The sequence below is a fragment of the Papio anubis genome, chromosome 10, assembly GCF_008728515.1.
Source record: "Papio anubis isolate 15944 chromosome 10, Panubis1.0, whole genome shotgun sequence".
Classification (NCBI taxonomy): Eukaryota; Metazoa; Chordata; class Mammalia; order Primates; family Cercopithecidae; genus Papio; species Papio anubis.
In genome coordinates, this window is record NC_044985.1 from 9,389,954 (window position 1) to 9,417,944 (window position 27,991).

General features: G+C 53.5%; 1 protein-coding gene across 1 annotated transcript in view; it reads right to left on the bottom strand.

Moving 5' to 3' along the window:
- Window positions 1-4,353: 4,353 nt before the first annotated feature.
- The window catches only part of GLI2 (GLI family zinc finger 2), a 66,331-nt gene continuing 42,693 nt past the window's right edge, over window positions 4,354-27,991 (bottom strand). The window contains exons 5-12 of the mRNA XM_021923510.2: window positions 27,008-27,221; window positions 25,595-25,717; window positions 22,320-22,454; window positions 18,799-18,948; window positions 14,433-14,597; window positions 12,194-12,466; window positions 10,359-10,695; window positions 4,354-8,756 (exon numbers count right to left, since the gene is read on the bottom strand). Of these exons, the coding sequence (XP_021779202.2) occupies window positions 6,289-8,756; window positions 10,359-10,695; window positions 12,194-12,466; window positions 14,433-14,597; window positions 18,799-18,948; window positions 22,320-22,454; window positions 25,595-25,717; window positions 27,008-27,221 (3,865 nt within the window). The 3' untranslated portion in view covers window positions 4,354-6,288. The remainder of the gene's footprint in view (window positions 8,757-10,358; window positions 10,696-12,193; window positions 12,467-14,432; window positions 14,598-18,798; window positions 18,949-22,319; window positions 22,455-25,594; window positions 25,718-27,007; window positions 27,222-27,991) is intronic.

A 27,991-nucleotide genomic window follows, 5' to 3' on the forward strand; every position in this document is an offset into this window, starting at 1 on the left:
CTCCCTCCTCCCAACCAGATATTTTTTCTTATTCAAATCATTCTGATCTTTCATCCCTTCTTTGTTAGTTGATCACTCCCTCCTATGAGAAAGAGAGAGAGAGAGAAATAAGAACAACAACAAGAAGAGAATAAGAAGAAGCAGAAGAAGGAGAAGGAGGAGGAGAAGGAGAAGAAGGAAGAGGGGAAGGAGGAGGAGGGGAAGGAGAAGGAGGATAAGAGGAAGGGGAGGAAGAGGACGAAAAAGAAAAAAGAAGAAGGAGAAGGAGAAAGAAGAAGAAAAAAGAACCGCCCTACTGTTATCCTATTTTAATTTTATAAAAAAAATTTTTATAGAACTGGGGTCTTACTCTGCTGCCCAGGCTGGAGGACAGTGGCCCAATCACTGCAGCCGTGAACTCCTGGGCTCAAGCAATCCTCCCGCCTCAGCCTCCCCAGTAGCTGGGACTACAGGCACATACCACTACACCTGGCTAACTTCTTCTGGCTTTAGAACCATCTAAAATACAGACTCAGCAGACAGATGGAGGGAGCAATGTTGGTCTTACTGTTATAAAAGCTGGATTGAGGATGTGGTAGGTTGGATTTTGTTTGTTTGTTCTGAGACAGGTTCTCACCCTGTTGCCCAGGTTAGAGTGCAGTCGTGCCATCACAGCTCACTGTAGCCTCCACCTCCTTGGGCTCAGGTGATGCTCCTACCTCAGCCTCCTGAGTAGCTGGGACTGCAGGTGCATGCCACCATGCCCAGCTGTTTTCTTTTTGTAAAGACAGGGTTTCACCATTTTGCCCAGGCTGGTCTTGAACTCTTGAGCTCAAGCAATCCTTTGGCCTCCCAAAGTGCTGGGATTACAGGCCTGGGCCACTATGCCTGGTCTGGATTGTTGCTCAGATACCTGTCTCCCCTCATTGTATAGAAGTGAGCTGCTTAGCTCCACCGACCTGGGACTTAGCCATATGCCTTGCTTCCTGTTCCTAGCCTAGGCCCAAAGAGGCCTCCTGTGTTATCTCTTGCCTGTTTGTCCTTCTGCTGTCACTGATGGATGTCCGAGCAATCCTCTGGTCCCGGGGGAGGAGTAGCACAGCAGCACAGCTGAACTGCTCCAGCAAGCCCAGCCTTGCTAAGTCCACCTCAGCTGACGCCCAGACTTAGGAACTAAACAGATGTCTCCTGTTGTAAGCATTTTTTTATTTTGTTTTGTTTTTGAAGTCTTGCTTTGTCGCCCAGGCTGCAGTGCACTGGCACGCTCTTGGCTCACTGCATCCTTCACCTCCCGAGTTCAAGCGATTCTTCTGCCTCAGCCTCCTGAGTACCTGGGACTACAGGCGCATGCCACCACGCCCAGCTAATTTTTGTATTTTTAGTAAAGACGGGGTTTCACCATATTTGCCAGGCTGCTCTCGAACTCTTTACCTTCTGGTTCGCCTGCCTCAGCCTCCCAAAGTGGTGGGATTACAGACATGAACCACTGCAGCCGGCCTGTAAGCATTTTTATTAGACAGCACTACTGGACTGTAGTTAACTTATTCTGAAATCGGTACCTAGAATCGGAGGCTGCTGCTCCTAAAATACGTAGCAGAGGTTTGGAACTGGGCAGTGAGGAAATACAGAGGCGGTTGGGAAAAATGGCAAGAAAAATGGTGACCTCTTATGTGGTGGAGAAACATCTGGTAAAATTATTGCCTATGATACTTTGGGAGGGAGAAAATGTACTTATGAGTTAGTGGAGTTGGGCAGGATGGCTTCCAGGGAGAATATTGTAAACCTGGGCTTCTTTGAGCTGCAAATGATAAGGTTCTACAAGTAAAAGACGAGTTCAGAAAGGAACTGGCCAGTGTACAAGCAGAATTTAGAAAACAAAATCACTTTCCATCTCCAGGCTCTCCAGCCAGTAAAAGGTCCTCAAATTAATATTAGTTTGGTGCATAATAATTGCCGCATAAAAGTAATTATTTTTGCACCAACCTCATATCTGGCCTGGGAGGCAAAGACCAGATCTAGGGCTATGTTGGTGAAGCATGTCTCAGATTTGAGATGACATCAGGGATGGCCCTTAATGGTAATGCCCTTTGTCATCAGGTCCTTGCAAGGAATAAGGTGGCACCAAGCATATCCTTTCAACAACAACAGGGTGTCTGCAGACTATCAGGGTGTGGCCCACAACAGCCTGATGTGGGGGTACACGTTGTCAAATGTAGGGAGGCATATTGCTAAAGGAATTTGGGTGTGGCTTCTGACACACAGTGGGCTGGAGTCAAATACATAGAAAACTCGTGAGATGCCTGAGAGATCGCCCTGGGCAAAGGCAATGCCCAGGACTCAAAGAAAACTGAGACGGTTTGAACCTAAAGAACCTTAGGCTCCCAACTTCCTACAGGCAGGAAGACGCTGAAAGTTACTCCACTGCCAAAGGGACTATTTTCCAACATCCTCGTCAGAAGTTGAAAGGATGATGGAAAAGGAAGAAGGCCCCAGCGGGGGAAGGTAGAACTATGGATCACGATGGCCTGGGAGCCACTCAGGGAGCATCCCACCCCCAGAGCAGGGGCGTTGCAGCATTCGTCCAGCAGGATTTCAGATGCCTGAACCAGGGACTGCTGTGTGCCTCAATCTCCCTTTCTAGATGGGAGTGTTCATTGGTGTTATTCTAGCCCTGGTCCACCACTGTATGTTGGGTGTATGTGCAGGATGTGAGGGGCAGAAAACTTGTCTTTTTAGCTGGTAAGAAGAACCACACCCAGACATAGACCACAAGATCCTGGGCTTTAAGCCTGAAGTCTAAGTCTGACCGGAGAGTTTTTTTTTTTCCTGGGGGTGTTGATTGGGTATTTTCTGCATGTGGAACATGAATCACTGTCTCTAGGAAGGCAGGCTGTGGTAGACTGGATTCCTGTTGGGAACTATTTGCTCTCTTCCGCTCACTTCCACAGGAGGACCCTTCCCCACTGCACAGGTGATGGCTCTGGCCACGTGACTTGCTTAGGGGACCTACGGCTGCTGGCTTGCCCTCCTGTGCTTCTGTCATTGCTAGTGTCTTGGTCCTGGGAGGAAGATGCAAGTCACATTGGGCAAGGCCAAGCCACCTAGACTAGCTGACCCCAGCTGAGTCACAGATGGAGACAGCCCAGCCAAGCCCGGCCCGGGGCAGCCAACCTTCAGACCTTCGGGTTCATGAGCTAACTACATGCTTATTGTTATACGGTGCTGAGGTTTCACGGATGTTGTTACACAGCGCGACTGTGGACGTCGTTACCTGACCCAGAGGAGATGGCTCGTCTGAATGACCACAGTGGGCTGTTAATACTATGGCTCATCCAACCTCAGGTGGCACTGAACAACATGAGGTCTCACCCTCGCCACAAAGTAGGGCAGAGCTGTTTCCAGAGGCTCAACAAGTGGTGAAGCAGAGAAAGTGTGAGCCCCGAAAGTGGGCTTTGGAAAGAAGAGGAGGGAAGGGCAGAGCTGTGCACGCTCACTTCCTCCCTGGGAGCTCGCTGAGCAACACTGCTCCTTGGGGAGGAGCGGGGCCTTTCCTCTAGGAAATGTTGGCCAGAGAAGTGGCGGCTCCCTGATGCACAGTGGAGGCTGTGGGATGCTTGTGGAAAGGAAACCTGCTCAATTCTATTCTCCTTGGGGGTTTCCTGCAAGTGTCTGACCACAAAACCCTTCCCCAGTCCATGTGTCTCATGCCTTCCAGGCAAAGATGATGTCCCATGTGGCTTTGGTGTCCACACTGCTCAACCTGCGTGCTAAGCCTTCTCTCCTGGAGAGGAGAGGATAAAGGGGTCTGGGCTGGGCGTTCAGAGGCCCGGCATGCCTGGTCCTTAGAAGGTGCCCTCTTACCCCTCTAATTCAGTCCTGGGGCTCTGCTCCCTGCTCCCTGTCTCTGGCCCTACCCCTAGATGGGGCCTCATGACTCATTCAAGGGCTCCCTGAGGTTTACTGCAGGGGCCACCAGCTGACTAGCCTGCCCGCTGGACCCAGGCTCTCCCTGTCCACCTGCTGGGCAGCCCCCTAGAGCTCAGAGCCCCTGCTCATGGTTGCTCCCCATGGGCCCCTTTGCCAAGGCCAACTGATGGGCATCCTGGAGGTGCCACCTGCCTGCCCTGACTCATTCTACCTGCACCAGAGCCTTGGGGGTTTGCCCATCTCACCCCACCCCACCCTGATGAAATGTGCTCCATCCGAGTGCCCACCAAAGGGAGGGGTCTGACCCCAGGAGTGTTTGGGTCTATACCCTGGTCTGCAATGCATATAGATGTTCAGAGCAGTTCACCAGGGGAGCAGTCAGATATTCACTGTGAAATGTCAGACCCTGCCCAGTCCCAAGGAGACAACAAACAAACAGCCAGTAAATGCCTCAGCATTAAACATTTCTTGGCAAAGGCGGGATAGTCAATTTTGACACTGTTAAGAAAAAATACAGCCTAATTTCTGCTCGAATGCACCAAATTTACTGCCCAGGTTCTCATTAACTACTGTCAAGGGAAAAGCAGATAGACAAGATAGATTATGAAAAAATTACTTTTTTAATGTACAAAAAGACTTATTTACAAGTTGAACATGTCATCTCAATTCATAGCATGTAGAAAAAGCTAAAAATGTTTTGGAGATATAAATTTGGCTGGACGACTCACCTGCAGTATATCCAGGGATGTCTTCTGTACAGAATAGATACAGGTTGGGACTGGCAAGGGAAATCCTGTCTCAGGAAGGTAATGGCCACACCACAGAGCCACAGACCCTTAGCAATGTTCCCTGGCTTTCATTTGCACTTGGCCTTGTCTCCCGACAGAGTTTGATGTGCTGAGACGCAGGGGGCCCAGATAATGATGTTGGCCTTGTCCTCAAACTGTCCTAAGAGGTTCCTCATTGAAGCCAAGGTCACAGTCAGAGTCACACTCTGAGTGGTGCTGTTTGGCAAGGTTGCCACACATTCCCCATGAAAAGGTTTGGGGTGTGTGTGTATGTGTGTGTGTGTGTGTGTGTGTGTGTGTGTGTGGTGGGGAAGATGCACCAATTCACCCTACAGTGTGTTCAGGAATGATGTCTCCTGAAGCCATTTCCAGGTGGGTCTTGGTCACACTGAACAGGAAAATTCAATGACGCTCCCTCAGAGTCCTGAGGATCAACCCCTTCCCCTTTCTACCCCCAACCACACTACCACACACGTCATCATTCTCTGCCCAGTGACTTGGTGGGCAGAAGGAAGGGAATCCGGAGGATACCAGGCATGCACACTGGGGCTTGGCGGAGAACAGTGGGCTGCTGGTGAGTGCTGGGGGAGCCTGCGCTGCCGTCAGGCCCTGGAGTTTTTCGTGGCAAAGTGGGTGGACACTGCATTGGAGAAACAGGACTGGGTAAACATGCAACTTCCTCTTCCTACTGGGAGATCCCCAGGGTGGCCTGAGGCTGGGTCCCCGGTGCACCCTCACTTCTCGAGGCCTCAGTCTATCCCTAACCCACAGTGGCTCCAGCAGCCCCGAGGTATTTAGAAACAAGTCTTCTTTTCAGGAAGGGCTACATTCTACATGCAAACACTGTAAACACGGTCTGAAGAGGCCAGGGCAGCTTCTGGGCTTGTCCCGAGGAGTACATTTTTTTCTTTCCTTTTTCTGGTGATACTTACATACTTTATTCATTCATATACACTTGGATGGGCTGCCAGTCCCAGACTCGGCTTTATGGGGTAGAAGAGCCAGCTCTACCAAACCTGGAATCAGAATGTGTTTCTGAATCCTCCAGGTATAATCTGTGTTTTTCCTCTATGACAAGGGACGTTAGAGACCCCAAGAGTTAGGATCATAGAGGAATTCAGGTGGATCAGGAATTCCTTTTCCTTCCAAGTAGCAGAAGCAGCAGCTCATCTTTCCGGAGCAGAGTACCCAGTATGGCGTTCAGATTCAAAGCCAAATGCTCCCTACCATCTTTCTGCATATCCTCGGAAAGGCTTTGGCCAAAGTAATCCCGCGTTAGCCGAATCTCAGCCCTGAAGAAGCCAGAACAGACTGGTCCTGTAAGCACCAAAGGCTGGAAAGCACTGTGTGAATGAGTTTTGCATTCCTTCCTGTCCTATGGAGACTTTTTTCATTGTTCTGAGGAATAATCCAAAAGACCAGAGAGGATGCCCATAAACCTTCTCTTACAACATCTGTCATCTGAAGCGGCCATTGTGCAACAACCCCTCAAGCCTATTTAATACTTTTTTGGAAAAAGACAAAACAGCTGGAACCCCTGGCTCTGGGCAGCGATGACCCCTCTGGGTGCACTCAGCGCCAGGCGCTTGGGGCTCTAGGTCATCATGTTCAGGAACTTGCTCTCCTCGGCAAGGCTGGTGAGCATGGAGCTCATGTCTCCAACAGCCATGTTGCTGATGCCTGTGGGGATGGAGGGCAGGGTTAGGGAGTTTCGGGGGGTGGTGAGGCGTGAGGAGTTCTGGGAGAGGCTGTGAAGGAGGCTGGGGCTCAGAGCACCCGAGAACAAACTTGAGTGATCGCCATCATCCATGATGGCATCAAAGTCAATCTGGGGGGCCTCCAGGAGCTGGGAGTCTACAGTGCTGGACACCTGGTTGACCCCTGGTGAGGGCAAGGGCTGGGGCTGGATGCTGTCTGGACAGGCCTGTGGCTGTGGTGGCTGGGACCGCATGACCTGGCAGCCCCCGAGGTTCTCCAGGCCTCCATCCTGTTCGTACATGTGGATCTGGCCGTAGTAGTAGAGCATGTTGTGGGCAGGGGCCCCACCTGTGTCCTGCGGAGGTGGCTGGGGAGGCATCGACCCCATGGTGCCCATCGCTCCCTTGGGCACAACTTCTGCTGTCTCCTGACTGGATGGCATGGCAGCCATGGCATGGCCTGTGGCCCTGGCATAGGCCAGCTGCTGCTGCACAGCACGTACCCCACGGTGGCGGCCAGCAGGGCTGGGCTCGAGGGGAGGCCGGGGCTGCACTAGACCAAAGCCTGCTGTAGCCACCCCCATCGGGCCTGGTTGGGGTTCCATGAAGCCAGGCTGGCGGGCAGGCAGAAGGCTGGGGACCTGGTGGTAGCTCTCCTGGCTCATGGGGGCTGCCAGGTGATGGCTCTGCTGTGGGTAGCTCTGGACTGGGTGAGGTGGTGGCACTCCAGCCAGGGCTGAATTGGGGACCCCAAGTTCCCTGTGGCGATTGCCCATCATGGTAGGGTCAGGTGCAACTTCTGTCTGCTGAGGGTGCCCCAGATGCCCTGGCTTGGCTGGCATGTTGCTGCAGGATTGGGGGAACTGGCTGAAGGCCCCACTGACGGTGCTGGGGCTCAGCTGGGGGTGGGCTTGGCCATAGCAGGCATGGGGGCTCATAGCGGTGGTCATGCCAGGACACTGGCTGCCAGCCACTGGCTGCCGCGGCTGCTGCATGTAGTTTACCCTGGGGATGCCCTGGGAGGGGGCTCCGCTGCGCGGCTGAAGGTGTGGCTGTGTGCTGTCCAGACCCCCGGGGCTCGCCTGTAGGCCTTGTGGACTGTAGCCTGGGTACTGGCCAAAGGCAGGCTTCTGCTGCACCAGCGCCAGGTTGCCCTGAGGAAACGGTGGAGGCTTCACCTGGCTGGCCAGGGCATCCACGGTGCCAGAGCTCACCTCGTTCCACTGCACAGGCATGTTATTTTTGTTCAGGCTGGAGGGCGCCCCAAAGCCTAACTGGCATTCTGCCAACACAGGCGCGGAGGGGCCCACATTGGAGTCTGCAGCCACCAACCTGCGCTGGCCGTGCAGCCCCGGGCTGGGCAGTTTGGGGTTGTCAGAGAAGCCAGTGCTTTCCATGGGATACACCTGCCCGGCGCCCTCGTCCAGAGTGCCACTGGCGTGCGCCTTGATGTACTGCACCACGTCGTCGGGCAGCACCAGGTCGTCCTCTGGCAGCCCCAGGTCGCCCTCGGGCCCCGCGCCGTCGGCCCCTGCCGCCACGGCCTCCATCGCCACGTTCTCGCTGATGCTAGGCGGCCGGGGCGAGTAGGCGCCGCGGGCCAGGCCGCCGTCGGTGCTCGGGTGGCTCTGCAGGCGGAGGCCTCGTCTGTCGGCACACGGCGGCAGTGGGCCGGGGTTCACGTTGTGGGTGCTGTGGAAGCGCTGCACCCGCGGTAGGGCCAGGGCATCGGGCCGCCGCACAGGGTCACTGGCCCGTCTGGCTCCGCCGCCTGGAGCCTCGTGGGGGAAGGCGGGCGCAGCCCCCACGTGGCCGTGGCCATAGGTCGGCCCGTCGCTGCCACGCCGCGGCACCAGCGGGCGTGGGCAGCCGGCGGGCAGCGCGCGCTCGGGCGCGTCCAGCAGTGCTAGCCTGGTCCGCAGGCTCATGCGCTCCAGGCCTGGTAGCGGGGTGGGCGGGGGGCCGCCGGTGGCCGCAGCGTACTTGGCCCGCAGGCTGTACTGCTGCGCGGGCGTGAGGTTGAGCAGCCCAGAGCCGCCGCTGCACTGGCTGGCCTCGCTCGAGCGCCGCGACGCGTCCGTGGAGATGGGGTCGTAGGAGTCCGCGGAGCTGGCGTTGTGCGGGCGGCCAGCGCCCAGGGGCGAGGCCTCGCTGGAGCGGCGGCTGGAAAAGTAGGGGGAGATGCCGGAGGAGCGGCGGCTCACGGTGTAGGCGGAGCTGACGGTGCTGGTGGAGCTGTCGCGGCGCTCCTGCAGCTGGCTCAGCATGGTCACCTCGCCGGAGGACAGCTCCGACAGCCGAGGGTTGGGCAGCAGCCCCGCGGGCCCACCGCCCCCACTGCCGCTGAAGTTTTCCAGGATGGAGCCTGCGGGAAAGCAGAGGAGTCAGCACCGGGACAAGGGTGGGTAGCTGCCTGCTTTGACCATGCTCAGTCATAGCACTGGGCCTGGAGCCCGAGAAGAGGGCCTGGAACACAGTACACTCAGGAGATGCATGCTTTCTCTCTTTCTCTTTTTAGAGACAGGGTTTCCCAGGCTGGCCTTGAACTCCTGGGCTCAAGGGATCCTCCCTCCTCAGACTCTGGAGTAGCTAGGGCACACGTGTGCCACCATGCCCAGTGAGCAGATGGTTTTTCAATTAAGCAGGAGAAGGAAAAAGCAATATGTAAACAAATGGTGGCACTTATTGAAAGGGTAGGCAAGGGGAAGCCAGGAGGCCTAAGTCCCTATCTTAACTTTACCATTATCTGTCTGGCCTTGAATTCTTTCTCTGGCCCTCAGTTTCTCCAGCTGTAGATAAATCTGTCTCTCCATAGGACTGAGTTATGCAGAGGAGGGGATGAGCAGCTCAGGAAGGCGCAGGTTGGTCTCCTGGCACTGTACCCTCACAGTCCGTGGAGGTGTTGCCACCTGGGCTCTCCTGAGATGGACTTTAAGGAGCAGACTATTACAGGGAGTACCCTGAGGTCCATACCCATGGAAGGAAAGACAGGCTGCAAGAGTGGACAGAGGAGAAGTGAGCCCGGGAGGATCTCACAGGGAGCCCAGGACCTCCAATGGCTCTTCAGTGCTGCCCTGAGTTGGGCACCTCTCTGAGCCTCATCTTGATGGCTGGGCCTGTACACTTCTGTAGGGACCAGTCACTGCATGTGGGCCTGATGGGAAGGGGTGACCTTGGGTGGGGCATCTGTCTGCAACCCAGGAGATCCCTGCAGGGGGCTGAGAGTTCAAGGCCATTTACCGATAGTCCCCACAAGTTGGAACGACAAATCCTCCCTTCAAGTGAGAGCAGGTGGTACATCAGTGTCGACCACAGTGGGCAGCCCGGCACAATCCTGGCACAGAGGCAGTACCTAAGACATGCTCGCTAAAGACGCCTTCCATCTCAGAGCCTGGCCAACACCTCTTGAGGCCGAGCACAGCGCCACCTCCTCCGTGAAGTCCTCCCGGCTCATCACCAGCTCAATGTGCTTTCTCCTTCCTCTGCACAGCTCTACCTTAAGCTCTGGCTTTGGTGGGACCTGGCTCGTTCTGCAGTAGAGTGTGAGTCTGGTGGCACAGCCTTCTAACCATACACTTATTTGGGACTGGAATTAAATGGCTCTCCTGCCTAGGGCCTTTGCTATGGTGCCCACAGCAAGTGCCCAGTCAGTGAATGAATGACTGGGTGAGGACGAGGATGATGTGCGCAGGGTCTGCTTGTTTTGGGGGATTACAGGGACTCAGCATGGTGCAGCTGAAAGAGCGTGAGCTTTGGAGCCACACAGACCTAGGCTAAATCTCACCCCTGCCATTGATTTGGGTAAGGCATTTCACCTCTCTGAGCCTCAGCTTCCTTTACTGTACTGGGCTGGTAAGATCCTGTAGGCAGCCAGTGAGATAGCACTGGTGCTTGGTGGGTGCCAGCCTAGTTGGTGCTGCCCCAGATTCGCTCTTGCCCCATCTGCAAACCCCGGGCCTTCACTCACCACTTCCCGGGAGGGGAGGCAGCTTGGTGTTCCGTGTGTGTGGAGTCGGCCCGGCCCATGAGCAGGAATCCTTGAGTGACCTGAGCTTCTCCTTCTTGAGCTGCTCGAACCGGTGCATGGTGGTCATGTGTTTGCGCAGCTGGAGGCCACCAGCGGAGGGGGCAGCCAGGGCTGAGGTGTCAGCCCCTGGGGGTGTGTCATCCAGCGCCGTCAGGTCTCCCAGGCTCCCGGGCCCCGTCCCTGGCATCTCCACGCCACTGTCATTGTTGGGGGCACTGCCCAGCGGGGAGGGCTCGCTGCTGCAGGAGGACTGGGCCCCGGGGCTGGACTGACACAGCTGCAGGGACGAGGCGAGAAGGCACAGACTCAGAGGGTCTGCACGGGCACCACACCCTTGCGCACCCTGCGGGGCTGGGGGTGAGGAGAGGAAGCTGCCTTGCGGAGGAGCACGTAAAGCATCATGAGTCTGTTTGCTTAAAATGGTCAAGTCACTTCACTTCTCTTAACCTTGGCTTCCCCAACTAAGAGATGGACCTGAACTGATTCCAGTGCAGTTAGTGGTTGGATGGACAGTACGCAGCATGCAGAAGGCACCCAGTATGGCACAAAAGAAGGCACTTAAACACTGCCACCAACAGCCATGTGCCCTGATGAGGTGAGGAACGAAAGCCTGCTGACGTGGTGGCTTCAACCAGACAGGATGACCTCAAAAGGCCAGGGGCAGGTTGTTGGAAAGGGAAAGGATGACCAGGGAGGGGGACCTGTGGGATGCAGCCCTTGTGCAAAGGGCCACCCCAAAGCAGCCTTCCCTCTGGGTTAGGTAGAGTGGGGTAGGGAGCTCACGGCACATGTACAGTGCAGAATACCACAGAACTCGGACGACATCCACTCGGACGACATCCACAGAACTCGGATCTGGGCCCAGATGAGGCTTGCACCAGATGCACCACCTCTGGGCTCATTGTTAGGCCAAATGGCCCAAATTCAGCTTCCTTGGGAAGCTGCGATCTTCCTTCCCGTGAGGATACAGGCTTCATGGGAGCAGGGACCTTCTAGGTGTTGTCCATGGCGCCATCCACATTCCTCTGCTTGGCCCTCAGGACCTTCTGCAGCCTGGACGCATGCCTCCCTGTCACTCTGTCCCTGATACAGCCTGGCGCCCCTGCTCCCCACACCTGCCAGCTCCACTCCGGCTGCCAAGGCCAATGGCCCCACCTGCAGTGCCCTGCCGTGTGTGCCTGTCCAGGCCCACCTGCCTGGGCCTAGGAGGCCTGGACTGATAGGTGAGTCTCTGCCAGGCAGCAGCATGGACCGGCTCCCCAGCCACCCTCACTCCCTCATCCCACCCACACACGCCCAGCTCCTTAGCTCACCTCAGTACCGTCTATCCTTAGGGGAGGTACAGTCAGGAAAAAGAGATGGAGACAAAGAACAGGTGGTTAGAACAAAAGGAGTGGACACCAGAAGGGTGGGGATGCAGAGACAGGACAGAGGGGTGGGGGTTGGCAGCGGCACTTGAGTGCTGGCTGGAAAGGCAGACATGCAGGGGCCGCCCCCGCCCTGTGCAGGGCCACCGTACATGGCAGCATCTCTGTCACTGAGGGTGCTGGCATACACCCAGCAAGAGCCTGGTCAGAGCAGAATGGGACCTGGACAAGATAGGTTTCACGTGAGGCCCAAGCTGGTGAAGGGCGAAAGGCAAGTTGGAGAGAGGAGGGACATCGCTGTGCCCTTAGAGGGGGGCCTTAGGACAGAGCCCACAACTGTGGTCAGGGGTGGCCCTGGGCACGGCTACGGAGTCGCCTTGCGTGGCTGGGCTGCCTAGCTCTGCTTACCCCGGAGCTCTCGGTCTTGATGGCTCTGACGTGCAGGCAGTCCTCCACGGCCTGGCTGGTGCTGCTGGCCTCGGTGCTCTCTGGGCCGCCAGGCTCGGTGCCGGCCTCACTGTCCCCATTCTCTTTGAGCAGCGGTGTGCGGAGGTGCACGTCGTTGCGCTGCTTCTTGGTGACGTGGGCATCTGGGCCGTGGACCGTTTTCACGTGCTTCCGGAGAGAGCTGGGGTCTGTGTATCTCTTGGTGCAGCCTGGGATCTTGCAGATGTAGGGTTTCTGGGGAGAGAAGCAGGCCTGTGTCATGGATGGGGGTACAAGGATCAATTCTGAAAGGGCGCTCTCCCTGTTCTCCTGAAGCTACCCACGTCCCTCAGCAGAGCCCAGCTGGCAACGTCAGTAGGTGTTCTGTCGAACTGGCAGCCAGCGCTCTGTGGATGGTGCCATGCAGGAGCCTGGCCTTAGCCTGGCTTGTCTGGCACTTGTTCGTGCAGTTAAGCACATGGCCAAGGGGGTTCCTGCCACAAGAAGCTGGGGACACACATGCTTCGTGTAATCACGGTGCTGCCTCTCAGTGAACAGGGCAGTGGGGTTTTCAGTACTAGTAGCAAGTGTACGAGCTCAGTGTACCCTGTGACAGCACTAGCACCCCTGATTTCTCTGACGAAGAAAGGCAGGATCAGGGAGGCAAAGGAATGGGTTCCAAGTCATCCAGTAATGGGGTGAAAAAACCCAGGATTTCCAAACCTCAGTCCTGGACTCATAAACACACACACACACCCCCCACACCACGTCTACACAAAAACACACACTTACAAACGTGCACACTCATATCCACATACAGATACCCACACCCCTGCTCCCCCATATCTATACACACATACATAATACACTTACAAACACACATACACACATGTGCACACACACTCCCCTCTAAGGCCGGCTCTTGCCATAGAGACTCTGAGGGGTTCAGATGCCTTTGAAAATTCCTCTCACTTAGGCCGGGTGCAGTGGCTCACGCCTGTAATCCCAGCACTCTGGGAGGCCGAGGCGGGCGGATCACGAGGTCAGGAGTTCGAGACCATCCCGGCTAACATGGTGAAACCCCGTCTATACTAAAAAAAACACAAAAAATTAGCTGGGCGTGGTGGCGGACGCCTCTAGTCCCAGCTACTCTGGAGGCTGAGCCAGGAGAATGGCGTGAACCCGGGAGGCGGAGCTCGCAGTGAGCCGAGATTGCGCCACTGCACTCCAGCCTGGGCGACAGAGAGAGACTCCGTCTCAAAAAAAAAGGAAAAAAAAAGAAAATTCCTCTGACTTCTTATAAGCATTGGAGCAAATTCCCTTTGGGGTCCAGGATGTGTCTAAGCTTTTAAAAACATACATTTCTGAGTAAGCCTGAGCGACAGTAATTGTGTGGCTGGGCCAGGACACCACCGGCTCTTGCCCCGCTTTCTCCCTGGTTCTCTCAGCCCAGATAGGGGCTCTGCCTACCCAGGGTGGCAGAGGCTACTCTATGCCCCATCTGCTGGGGTTGACTGCCACGGCAGGCCCAGGCAGCGCTAACAGCTGGAGCGTGTCACTGCTGGCTGCCCAAGCCAACAGGCCAGGGGGCTGCCAACAAATGCCACACTCAGACAGCACTGCTCTGCTTCCCCCAGGCAGCGGGGCAGCTGCTCCCCAGTGGGACACCTGCTTGTGGTGGAAAGGGAATTTGGGGGTATGAAACAGTGATCCAGGGTGTTTTCACAGCTGCAGAGGATTCATCACTCATCTGGCACTGGGGTAAGTCACTTCATCTCTGAGTCTTCGTTTCCTCATCTAGGGGATGGGGAGGCAGAACCCACCCAGCAGCCCCAAGTAATAGGGACAGATGCATGTGAAACACTCTGAGATCAGAGGGGCCACTTCCCTGCCTCAGCTTCGGCTCCTGAGGACCTCATGACAGCCTTTGGGGAGGGCACCATTATATTCATCACAGAGATAAGGAAATTGAGGCACACAGAGGGTCAGTATTCCATGGGACCTCATGGGGCATCTTTTAGAGGAAAGGATGTGGCACAGAGAAAGAGACCGGTCTGTCCAGGTCTCAGAGTCCTGGTCTGTGTCCGAGGATGTACAGCTGGTCAGTGGTGGGGGCGAGACCCCAGGCACCTGGCTCTCTACTGGCCTACAGACGCCTGGAAGCCATGGGATGTCAGTGGGGCTCCCGTGTGCATGCCCAGCGCATGCCCTGCGGGGGTACCTCATTGGAGTGGGTGCGATTCTGGTGCTTGGCGCGGTCCGAGGCGTTGGAGAAGGCTTTGTTGCAGCCCTCGTGCTCGCACACGTATGGCTTCTCCCCGGTGTGGGACCGCAGGTGTGTCTTCAGGTTCTCCAGGCGGGAGTAGGCCTTCGAGCAGCCCTCGAACTAGAAGGAGGTGGTTCAGTCAGTCAAGGCACCCCAGGGGGCCCAACCTAGAGGCGGGCTGCTGCTTCCTCCCCACCCCCTCCTCTGCTCTGCTCCACCCCATCAGCGCACTCAGAAGCAGGCATTTTAAGGATATTACTTTCCTTTCCTGAAAACATGGAAAGGGCTGAAAAGTACAAAGAGAAAAACGAAAACCACCGGTTGCCCAGGGGCTGCCACTGCTGACATGTGGTAAGTTTCATGTCTGGTGACTCTGCAATTCATCTCCCCATGTCTTTAAAACCAAAATTGGGAACATATCAAGTATGCAGTCACCAGTTTTTAAATCAGCAGCATATTCCCGTATCATTAAACTCTAAACTATTACTTTGAACTGTTTCCCAGTACCACTCTCGATTAGAATTTTTCTGTGCGCTAAAATGTGCTGAGAATAAAATTCAGTCTTCCAAGTCCTTAAGTGAGTTGGCCACCCTCAACTTCACTCTGGACACGCTGGTCTCCTTTCAGTTCTTTGACTCCACTAAGTTCTTCCTGGCTTGGGGCCTCTGCATACTACTGACTCCTCTGGCTGGAAACTTCTGCAACCTCCTCCCAATCCGGTTCCTGGCCCAGGTCCCTCCCTCTCAATCTTTTAGGTCATCTCCTCTGAGAGCACTTTTCTGATATTCTCAATCACAACACTCTATCCTCTCTTCTTTATACCCCTTGGCTCGATTTATAATGATCTGAATCATTTTGTTACCCAGCTTTCATAGTAGAATACTAGCTCCACAGAGCAGGAATCTTCTGGCTCTTGTTCATTGCTGTCTTCCTAATATTTAGCACCTAAGCACTCAAGAAACAATTCTGGAAAGGAAGGAAGGAGGAAAGGAGGGAGCAAGGGAGAGAGGAAGGAAGGAAAGGAGGTGGGGAGAGAGGGAAGGAGGGAGGAAGGGGAGAAGGAAGAAGAGATCATTGCAGGAAACTCTGCAGCTATTCCAAAGATACTGCGGTTGCATTGAATGGATGTATGCAAACCACCCTCAGGAGGACACGTACACCCCGGCAGGAGCTGTCTCATTCCTCCCATCCTCTCCTTTATTCCTGACCAGTCTGATTGAGCACGCTTGGCTCCAAATGCCTTTTATCTGTTTCCGCAACTCACAGCTCATATCATCAAAGGGCTATGGTTTGCCACTACTGAGGATGTTAAGAAAATAACTTGTTGCAATGAACCCCGAAGAGCCAGAACAATCTTGCAAAAGGAGGACAAATTTGGAGAACTCATATGTCCCAATTTACTTCCTACAAATTGACAGTAATAAAGACTGAATGTGGTACTGGCATAAAGAGAGACATAGAGATCCAGGCAATACAACTGGCAGTTCAGAAAGAAACCCAGACACTTAAGGTCAATTGATTTTTGACAAGGGTGCCAAGACCATTCAAATGGAAAGAACAGGTTTTCAACAAATGGACTTGGACAACTGCATAATCACATGCAAAAGAGTAAGTTTGGATCCCTACCTCATACCATGTACAAAAATTAACTCCAGGCTGGGCGTAGCGGCTCACACCTGTAATCCTAGCACTTTGGGAGGCTGAGGCAGGCGGATCACCTGAGGTCAGGAGTTCAAGACCAGCCTGGCCATCATGGTGAAACCCTGTCTCTACTAAAAATACAAAAAATTAGCCAGGCGTGGTGGTGCACGCCTGTAATCCTAGCTACTTGGGAGGCTGAGGCAGGAGAATCGCTTGAACCTGGGATGCAGATGTTGCAGTGAGCCAAGATGGCACCACTGCACCCCAGCCTGGGTGACAATGGAAGAGCTATATTATAAAGCTCTCTATACACACATATATTTCTTTCTTTTTTTACTTTTTACATTTTTCAGAGTGCCGGTATTCAATATTTTTATAAATAAAAGTTTAAAACTATAAAACTCTTAGAAGAAAACATAAGGGTAAAGTTTTGTGACCTTGGATTAGGCAATGGTTCCTTAGCTATGATGCTGAAAGCACAAGCAATTAAAAAATTGTACAGCCTCAAAATTAAAAACTTTTGTGCTTTAAAGTATCAAGGAAATGAAAAGAAAACCCAGAGAATGGGAGAATTATTTGCAAATCATATATCTCATAAGGGTCTAGTAACCAGATACATAAAAAATTCTTACAATTTAACAACAAAAAGACAACCAGATTTCAAAATGGGCAATATTTGAGTAGACAGTTCTCCAAAGAAGATACACAAATGGCCAATAAGCACCTGAAAAGGTGTTTAACATTATTAATCACTAATTAGGGAAGTGCTAATCAAAAACACAATAAAATACTACTTTACACCCACTAGGATATGGCTAGAATAAAAAAGGTAACAACCAGTGTTGGTGAGGATTTGCAGAAATCAGAACCCTCATTCATTGTGGGTGGAAAGGTAAAATGGAGCATTGATTCTGGAAAACAAACCAGCAGTTCCTCAACTGCCATATGACTCAGCAATTCTACTCGTAGTTACACATACCCAACAGAAGTGAAAACGTTCTGTCCATATAAAAACATGAACGCACATGTTCATAGCAGCATTATTCATAATAGCCTCAAAGAGAAGTGAAAATGTTCTGTCCATATAAAAACATGAACGCACATGTTCATAGCAGTATTATTCATAATAGCCTCAAAGAGAAGTGAAAACGTTCTGGCCATATAAAAACATGAACACACATGTTCATAGCGGCATTATTCATAATAGCCTCAAAGTAAATACAATGCAAATATCCATCAACTGATGAATGCATAAACAAAACATAGTCTATCCATACAATGGAATATTAGGTAGCCACAAAAAGAAAGAAAGTACGTGTGCATGCTACAACACAGATGAACCTTGAAGATGTGTTAACTGAAAGCAGCAAGACACAAAGGCACATATTGTATGATTTCAGTTTTTATGAAATTTCCAGAATAGGCAAATCCATACAGACAGAAAGCAGATTAGTAACTGTCCAGGGCTGTGGGAAGGAGAGAATTAGGAGTGGCTGCTAATGAGTACAGGGTATCTTTCTGGGGTGATGAAAATGTTCTGAAATTAACTAGTAGCGATGGTTGCACAAATCTGTGAATGTACTAAAAACAATTAAATTGTACATTTTCTTAAAAGGGTGAACTTTATGGTATGTCAGCTATTTCTCAATAAAAAAAACTGACTTGCCAACGAAGGTAGCATATTTCATTGGATCCCGGACACCACTGATTTTAAGACAGTCTGACTTCAGAGACGTTAAGGTGAAAATAGAATGTATGTCTTAGAATCTATGAAACAAGAATTCACAAAGAGGAGTTCCCAGATGTTTCAGCTGCAGCTAAAACCACGTCTGCTTTTGTGGGGCAGCAGTTGCTGTGTTTTTAAAAAATAGTCTCTCCAACTAATAGTCATAAATCCTGTTGACCTCTAAAGGAGACCGTAGAAAAGGTCTTATCTTTGAGCTCATTAAAAAAACAAAACAAAACAAAACAAAAGAAACACTCAGCCAGGATCTGTGGCTCAAGCCTGTAATCCCAGCACTTTGGGAGGCCGAGGCAGGCGGACTGCTTGAGCCCAGGAGTTCAAGAGCAGCCTGGGCAACATGGCGAAACCCCGTTTCTACAAAAAGATACAAAAATTATCCCGGTGTGGTGGCATGTGCCTGTAGTCCCAGCTGCTCAGGAGGCTGAGGTGGGAGGATCGCCTGAGCCCAGAAGGTAGAGGCTACAATGAGCTGCCTGGGTGGCAAAGTGCGACTGTCTCAAAAAACAAACAAAAAAACCCCTCAACCCAAATGAGTTTTAACCCATCATTGCTCAAGCTCTGAATTACCAATGATGTTTTTTTCTCTGCAGAGTGCTATGGCGCGGTCCCTCCGCCCAGTGTCACCCAGCCAAGCAAACTTCAGGATGCAGATATGCCTTTGGACTCACAATCACAGACACATCCACACACCTCTGCCGTGCTTACCGAGATGCTCCCACCCACAGAGCAAGTCCATCAAGGTCTGGGATGCCACGAGGCGAGGGGCCTCTAGGACCCACACAGGCAGGGTGGGAACAGGCTCCGGTCCCAGAGCCCCTGCTGTGGCCTGCTCCACCCCGGTGTGCCTGTGGCCAGCCACCTCCAAACACGATCCCCCTGGCCTGGCTGAAGGGCCGGTCCTGACGACGCGACGGGGGTGGGGAGAAGGCCACTCACCGTGCACTTGTGAGGCTTCTCGCCCGTGTGCCGCCGCATGTGCACCACCAGCATGTACTGCGCCTTGAAGGGCTTCTGCTCCCGTGTGCAGGCCTGCCAGCGGCACACGAACTCCTTCTTCTCCCCGTGGATGTGCTCGTTGTTGATGTGCTGCGGAGGGACATGCCCAGGAGAGGGTAAGCAGGCCCAGGAGGCCCACAGACCTCCGCCTGCTGTCAGTTGACCACCCGCCCCAGCATCCCCCCAGCCCTCCCCCACCTGTGTGCAGACCTCCCACCCTGCTGACCACGCCTATTATGTTCAGACCATGCTTCTCATTGCCCATCCCACCTACTATATGTAGACCACTGACCCAACAAGCTCACCCCTCCAAGCCAGGCCACGCCTCCTCATGAAGCATCCTAGCTGCCCTTAAATGATGGCCTGCTGCGTGCCGCTTATCTTCCCTGCATTTTCCAATCCATCATCAAAGTTACCATCTATACTGGGCAAAGCCATCCCGTGCACCCCAGCCTGGGCTCTGGGTTCTGGTGTGATGATGCTCCCAGGCTGCAAACAGTAGGCACTAATTAACTGCAGCGAGGCAAACGTACCCATAGTGGGTGCATGAGAAGCTTCTCCTCAGCTTGCTCCTGCTGTTTCAGAGATTTGCAAATAACGTCTTTTGTTATAATAGAAAAATAACACATGCTTATCTCTATTTCTGGCATTGACCCATGAGATAACGGCTTTGTCCCCTTTCCACAAAGGCACAGAGAGTTCAGTGGCCTGCACAGGGCCCTGGCAGTCGGCGTGGTGGAGCCAGATCCTCTAGGACCCACACTGTCCAATGCAGTGACCACTTGTCCCATATGGGGCTCTTGCACACTTGAAATGTGGCTGGCCTGAGCTGAGATGGGCTAGAAGTACAAACTACATACCAGTTTCAAAGACTTAGAATGGAAAAAAAAAGATTATACAATATTTAGATAATTTTGTTTTCTACTGACTACCTGCTAAATGATAATATTTCAGACATATCGGGCTAAATAAAAATATTAAAATTAACTTCACCTATTTCTTTTTACTCTTTTTTTTTTTTTTTTTGAGACAGCGTCTCGCTCTCTTGCCCAGGCTGGAGTGCTGGCGCGATCTCTGTGCACTGCAAGCTCCGCCTCCCGGGTTTACGCCATTCTCCCGCCTCAGCCTCCCGAGTAGCTGGGACTACAGGCGCCCACCACCTTGCCCAGCTAGTTTTTTGTATTTTTTTTTAGTAGAGACGGGGTTTCACCGTGTTAGCCAGGATGGTCTTGATCTCCTGACCTCGTGATCCGCCCGTCTCGGCCTCCCAAAGTGCTGGGATTATGCACTCCTAGGAAATGTAAATTACATGGGTGGCTGGCATTTGTGGCCTGCTATATTGTTTTGCTGGACATTCTCCTGTGGACCTTTGCCATCAAAAGAGGCTGTCCCGAGAGCTGGGCATCAGACACTGGCAGCACCTTGCCCCAGAAGACAGAAAACTGCCAGGCCCTCATGCCCTGTGCGACTGGCCCAAGTGTCAGGCATACAGATGCCCCTGCTGGAGCATGTGAAATCTTCAGCACTTTGAACTTCCAGGGAAATCTTATCATATTAGCCTCACTTTCCATTTGTAAAGCCTTTCAAATGATAAAAATGCTTCCTGACAATGCCTTTCAGTTTTTTCTTATTGGTTTACTTAGCAACAAATTGTTAATAATCGACCAGGGGCTCCAGCTCGCCTGTGCGCCTGCTCCATCCATCTTTCCAGAGAGCAGAGAGAGAGAGACAGAGAGAGAGAGAGAGAGAGAGAGAGAGACAGAGCTAGGTGAAGGGGTCTGTTTTTTCCAGGGCCTGGTGGAGGTGGCCACCTATAGCTGCAGGACAGTCCAGGGCACAGACGGAAGCCCCTGGCTAAAGCCCTCCTTCCAGGTTGGGGACCCTCGGCATTCATTTGAGGAATTCTGTGCCTGCTCTTCGGGGCTGACCCACTTATCACAGAGCACGTCTTTGACATCCTCATCTGCATGCTCTGGCTTTGGCCTTCCCCTGGCCTGAGAGGCTGTCCCTCTCTCCTCCTTTCATATAACTGATTTGTTCTGCAACTCACAGCTCCACGGTCCCTGCTCCATCCAGGGCTTGTGTACCCCAAAGAGGTGGTACAAGTTGAAAAATTAAGTTTGAGATCCAGAAGGGGTTAGATAAGACCCTGCTTCACCAGTTCTATGTCAGCTGCATTCATTTGCTGGGAAGTTCTGGTCTTCTGGGTGAGAACTGCATTTGGGAGGAAAAACTCCAACACAAAAGAAAGCTACAGTATTTGGGAGGAAGTTGCATAAGTGGAAGAAGAAGAGGGAGTCGGCGTGTCCTAAATGCTAAGTTCACAGAGCTGGGGAGAAGCAAGCGCCTTTGGGACAGCTTCTGAATATGAATAAGAGACGTGTGCATGTGTGTGCACATGCGTGTGTGTCTGCTCTTCCCAGCAATCGAGCTACTAATTTAGTGGGTTCATCTTTACAGACACTCACTCACCAAGGAGTGTGTGCTGGGGAGTTGGGAGGGGGCTTTCTTGAATTTAAGTTCTTCTCTGGATGGAGAAGAGAGAACCACTCAGGGCTGGTGTGGGGAACAGGCAGGAGGAGGAAGGAGGGAGCTGCTAGGTGTGGAATGCCTGTGAGCCACTAGGTGCTGATGAATATGACTGACCCTCCTGTGGGGCAGCATCAATCCCCTTGATAGGAAAAAAAATGAGGCTCGCAGAGGTGGAGTCACTTGGCTCAGAACCACTCAGCTGGTTGTGGTGGGGACAGGTTTGGAGCCAGGTGTTTCCCGTGCCACGCCTCTGCTCTGCACACTGCACACATCAACCCTGTCTGCCACATAAGGGATGCTGTGGTATGAGAGTATGGAGTGAGGACCAAGAGGCATACCCTGAAGGGCTCACCGGGTCCCATGGTCCTCTCTAATCACCTGAGCTGTCACTACTCAGGCACTGTTAAGCAGCCTCCTCTCTGATCTGGGTAGACGCCCACCTGCGCCCATATCCACTGGGTATCTGTGAATAGTCCCCAAAGGAAAGGATCAACTCCTTCCTTCATGGGAGAAGCTTCTTTCACTTATTATCGTGTAGGTACTGGCTGGTTTAATCGTATTTCCCTCTTTGCACTGGCTACTAGGAATCTCAGGAAAAAAAAGTGTATGTAGAATATAGCTCAAAGCACTTGGTTTTTAATACTAACTCTATTCCTTGTTTCACTTTATTGTTCTCTTTTCCCTGACAGTCTCATTTACTTATTTTTTCTTTTAATCTCTCGTATTACATAGGCATTGGAAGCCATCTTGAAAACAGGCAGGGCACACGTAAGTAATCACGCCTCCCACTTGCAGGGGATGTGGCCCAGGCATCTCTGGGGGTCTCTTCCTCTAGCCCCTTCTGTCTAGTAGAGGCCCTGGAAGGCTCAGCATCCTGCATGGCCTGGGCCGTGCCCTGGCTGGCCGGCTGCTGGGGTTCAAAGGCTTACGTGCACCAGCTGCTCCTGGGTGTCGTACTCCTTGGTGCAGTCTTCCCAGTGGCAGTTGGTCTCATAGATGACTACCTCAGCCTCCTGCTTACAGTCATCTCTGTCCAGATCTTCCTTGAGGTCAGCGAGCTGCTCCTGGGAGAGAGGAAGGGCATACCCACATGAGCCGTGTCCAGACACCTGGCCCTGAAAGAGGTCGCTGTTAGTCCCATGCAAGGACCCTGGGCTGTTACAGGTGTGGATGCAAGTATGTGTGCACACACACAACACATGCACACACACACACACACACTCATCAGCCTTTTTAGCTCCTTTCCTCAACTCAGCCCCGTCCACAGCTCTCCTTGTCAGATGGCCTGTCCTGGGGCCCCTCCTCCTTTCTCTCCAGTGCCCAGTTGTCATCATCAAGGTGTTCTGTCACACCCTGGGTCTCCTCCAAGCCAAGAGAACCGGAGACCGGCGGGGCAGGGACTTTTGTCTATTTGGTTTGATTTCCGCTGTGGGGAACCAGCTTTCCCTGTCACAGCCCTAACGCGTGGGCATCTGCATTCTTGTACGATAGGGAGGATCTGAGGCCCTCCTCATGAATACACAGTGAGCTCGAGGCAGCCTAGGTCTGGACTTGAGTTTCCTGACCACATTAGGGCCCATGTGGCCATTTTAATGAGGTGAAGGAAAGCCCCCCGAGACATTCTTTCACCTGATCATAATGCCTGAAATTCCCTCACCTGATCACAGGTACGTGAAATTCCCGTCAAAAAGGATAAAGTCTTTTTCTCTCAAACTGGCAACAGACTGAGAATTAACCCACAAGACCATCCCTACCCTCACTGATGCTAACCAGGGGCACCCTCTGAGCAGAGGACATGAGGACAGGCAGGAGGTACCTGCCTGGGATCGGGGCACAGGGAGAGGCTCAGATACCCCAAGTAGTGACGGAAAGTCCGCAGAGGGCCTACAAGGGCTGTCAAGGACTCCCCAGTATTCCACTGTTCTGCAGGCGGGGAGCAAAGCCAAGCAAAGAGGCAGATGCTACCAAGACTGGCTTCACATTTCAAACTCTCTCCAAAAACAGCAGGAAAATGTCTTTCAAAATAGCCTCTGGGGAAAACATGTATAGTCAGGCTCAGGGGGATGAAGGATCTCGCCCCATAGTCAAAAGGCCTAATGCCCACTGGCTCCAGGGACTCCGTGAGTGGTGCCACAGCTGCCCAGGTCACGATCTCAGTCCTAGTGCTGAGTTCCTTTCTGGGAGTGGCAGAAATTAGCCTCAGGACGCCCTGCTGTCAGTGGAGACTCAAACCCCACCTGACTTTCCATAAGAGCCGCAAAGACCTCTTCCAAGAAGGGCTCCTGGTTGCTCCTCAGAGGATCTTTCAATGAATCCACTTGTTCCGAACAGGAAAAGCAACAACATGTCGTACAATAGCTCCAGGGGCTATACTGGGACCAAATCAAAGGAAGGTGTGGGAGCATTTACTTTCCAGATCTTTGGCAACGGGATCGTCTGGGGGCTGTCGGGGTGAGACCATGGGGAGAGTGGACCGGAAAGCCTCCTATCACCCTCTCCACTCTTTGAGAAAACCTGGAAGTCAATTTATTATTTCTATTGGCTGCGTGCCCTGGTCATTCCAGAGAAGATTTGGAAAGCTGACGGATCACACTCCAATCAGAGGGTAGCACAGAGGCAGGTGGGGCCTCAGGGTTGCACTGGGCATCACTCTAGCCTGCAGTTTTGAGGGCTTCAGTAGAGAGGGTTCATTATGCTGCATTTTCTGCCAATGGAGAGAAAGCCCAGCCATCCACCTTACAAATGAGTCAGGGAGTCCTTGGTCAGTGAATCAGGACACTGAGTGACAGGGGACAACCTCCTCATGATAAACAGCCTTCCTTGCACTGACACGTGTGCAGAGCCAGGCTGGACAGGCAGGAGGCCCTGTGTGGCCCACCTGGGTTGGAGGGTGGGCATAGGGCCCTACCGGCATGTGGCCATGGGGCTCCCAGGTGCTCAGTGCCTGCCTGCCGGCCCTGTCCTCACCATTCTGGCGTGTTTGTCTTCCCTGGATATGTGCCGTCCTCATCAATTTCATCGGCCCCCAGTGATGCTCGGCCTCGTGCAAACCATGCATCATGCTGCGACCAGCTTTGGTGTCAGCAAGGGGAAAAGAATTTGTCACCAACCCCTCTGTTTGCCTGACAATAACAGGATCCAATATTTCATGAAAATTAAGTGCCCAGAGCATGCCTGATGGTTCACAGTTTTGATAAAGGATGGTCGGCAGATGCAGGAGAGACGGGGATAGGAGGCCCCGAGCATCCTTGGTGTCCAAGCTGCGGCTTCTGTAGTAATGGATGAAGACTGGGCCACCGTGAGAGGACTTGGGGGACCAGGCGCTTACTTACCAGGTCAACAGGCACGGCATGCCCTTTACAAGACAGGCCCCTGTCTGGGAGTGGGGGTTGCCTGCACGCTGTCTTGGAGCAGAAGAATAAATGGCAAGGTTTCCAAAAGGATCACCGCAGGGTCGGGGCCACACGACAGGCCTGCACTGGACTGTGGGCTGCCCCGCTCTTCTCTCCCCGCTTGAACTCGTCCTGTCTTCCCCACTCACCACGCCACTCACCGACTCAAATGTGCATTGAATCACTGGAAAATACTATGTCAGTGACTGCACACTTGCACAAACCCTGGTGGCACGGAACCCAGTCAGGCCCTTCTCCCACAGTGCCACCTCTCCAAAGCTTAGAGTGCAGACGGGGAGACAGGTGTGCACACAGCACATGCCCTGAAGTGACCTCTGAGCTAGGCTGGGTGTGGGGGCCTGGAGCTAAGTCCTCTTACCCAGGAGAATCAGGGAGGGCTGAAGTGGCAGCGAAGGAGCCAGGGTGGGGTAGAGTTCCAAGAGTGAGAGTAGCCTAGAGGGGCCTGAGCCATTCCGGGCACGTGAGCAACTCAGCCAGGCTGTGGCTGGTGCTGTGCACAGGTCAGGTGCGGGGAGAGAGACAGATGCAGCCTGAGACAAGAGAGATGGCTAGGCAGAAGTCCATTCATTCGCTCATGCATTCATTCACCATGTGTGATGGGAATGTATGTCCAGGGTGCTGGGAACACAGTGGTGAGAGAGTCACAGCTCAGCATTCCCACCCAGTCCTCCCTGGGTCACTCATTCATCCATGTAGGCAGCCAGCCATCCGTTCACCAAGGGTATAGCCCCAAGGCAGCCCACAGGCCTGGTCCTAGCTGGAGGAAGGTGGTGCGGCTGGCAGCAGGTTACCTGCGTCAGCGCCAGAGGGGAGGCCGGCCGCAGGCCCTCAGGCTCGGTCTTGACCTTGCTGCGCTTGTGAATGGCAACAGGGTTGACGGTGCTGCTGACGGCCGACTCACTGCTCTGCTTGTTCTGAGGAAGGGTGCAGAGGACAGACTGTTACTCAGGGGCAGGGCAGGGATATCCCAAATTCCTTTGGACTTTACCTCTAGGATCTCTCCGCACAGACCATCTGGGCTAACCCTGTGTTTAAGTATCAGAAAGAGAGTCCCCAGCTCAGTCCTCCTGTCAGGGGCACATGTCCTGCTACAGGAGGGCACCCAGACCTGAGCATGCCAACCCCCATCTCTCTATCTCCGCCTCCCCAAGACTTCTGGGAAATGAGAAAGAGACTTTCTTTTTGGAAAATGCGGGGTGTCCTTGCCCCTGTTCTGACCAGGCTCAACTTCTCACTGTGGGTCTGAGAACAGGGCCTGGCCAGCCCAGGACACAGCGGGCCAGAGCCTGGTTCCTCAGGAGAAGGGGCTAGAGCTGAAGCATCAGGCGATGTTTCCAGAGCTGACAGCCACTGTTGTGGGGAGGCTCTGGGGAGCCACTAGGAGCCCTGGGGTGGAGAGGGAGGACATTCTGGAACAGAGGACGCTTCTAGAGGACATGGTGTCCTGCCTTCCTTCCAAGGGTGCAGCCACATCCAGGCTCTGCCATTTGCCGGTGGGTGGCCTGGAGTGGTCCCTTCACCTCTGGCATCATCGTTGTCCGTGCTCCCAGGATCAGAGCCTACGCGGGCTCTGCACCCACGAGCTCGTTTACATACACAGTGACCCCTAGGCGTCCGGAACCCCACTTAGCAGATAAGTTAGCTCAGGCTGTGAGAGGGAAAGAGATTTGCTGCTTTTAGGCGAGTTAGGATCCCAAAGATGGTCTGACTGATGCTAAGGCCTGTGCCTTTCCTTGTCCTTATCTGTGAAAGAACACTTCATTTGCCAAATAATAATGGCACCTAGGATGTCCAGGCACACTCAAGGCCCATTGGAAGGGTCGAATGAGGCAGTGTGTGAAAGCCTGCTGTAAATGCACGCTCTACAGTGAAACTGCAGTGTTACAATGATTCACTCACCCACCCATGCCATGTGCTGGGCACGGAGGACCCCCACGGTGCCAGGCCCTGGGAACTCGAGGCTTTCCCCATCTACTCATTGTGCTTCTTGGACGGGAGACAGCAGAATCAAGAAGCTGGGAGCTTCCCATGGACTGAGCCCAGGTCTCGCCCTTTCCGTAATGTGGCCTCTGCTCAGAAGGCACCCCAGAGGCCAGACGTGAGCCCAGAGGCCCTCCACAAGTTCTTAGCACGAGCTGGCAGTGAACAGCCCTCATGCATCCAGATGAGTACCCGTGGCCATCCTGGCCCCTGCACCCACTTACCTGGTTGGTGTCACTCAGACAGTTGCTGCTGCTGCTGAGCTGGGTGGGCGTGGCATTGACGGAGGTGAGGGCCATGGGCTGCTGGGCCAGGAAGGTGGGTGAGGGCTGGATCAGGGGTGGTGTGTGTCCAAAGGCTGAGCCCAGACCCCTCTGCTGGCTCAGAATCTGCTGGTAGGCCACGGGGTTGATGGGGTGCGGGAAGGTGAAGGCTGGGCTGCAACAGAGAGCAGACAAGGAGGTGGGGGTGGGGGGTTGGGGGCTCTGTTAGGCTGACACTTCCTGGACAGAGAGAACCTTGCGCAGGGGATAGGGATGAGCACATTGCTAGCCCCACCATCACTGTGGCCTCTTCGCTCAAGAACCAGCTGTGGCTTCCTACTGTCTGCCACTCACCTTTTGTGATCAGCTCCCGGGTTCTGCCCCAGGATGTAGCCTTCACCCTTGGCAGGCTGGTCCCAGCAGAGACCAGGCTCTGTCTCATCCCCACACCCCGGCCCCTCCACTGCTGTAATGATACCTAAATGCATGCCGGCATCACTGCTCCCTGACCACGTGAAACCCAGGAGGCCTCTGAATCCTGTTCTAATGGCCCCTCATCGGGGAATCATGCCCTGAGCCCTCCAGCTTCATTATTCTCCTCTTCTTACTGCACTTCTAGGCTCTGTCACACCACGTGCATAAGAGCCACCCTTCACACTGCAGGATACCGAGGAGAGACTGGCGACCCCTGTGGTTGAGCCATAAAAAACACTGTGGCTTCCTCCAGCTTCCTCCCACATCACATGCTGCAAGGTGGGCTGGGACCCATCTGCCATGTTGTGAGGACACTCAAGCAGCCCTAAGCAGAGGCTCACAGATGAGGAACAAAGGGTACTGCTGAGAGCCCTGTGCGGGGGCCATTCTGGCCCAGCCAAGCCTTCAGCGGGATGAAGCACTGGCTGACAGCTTGACTGTGGCCACCTGAGAGAGCCGGAGCTCAGCCTG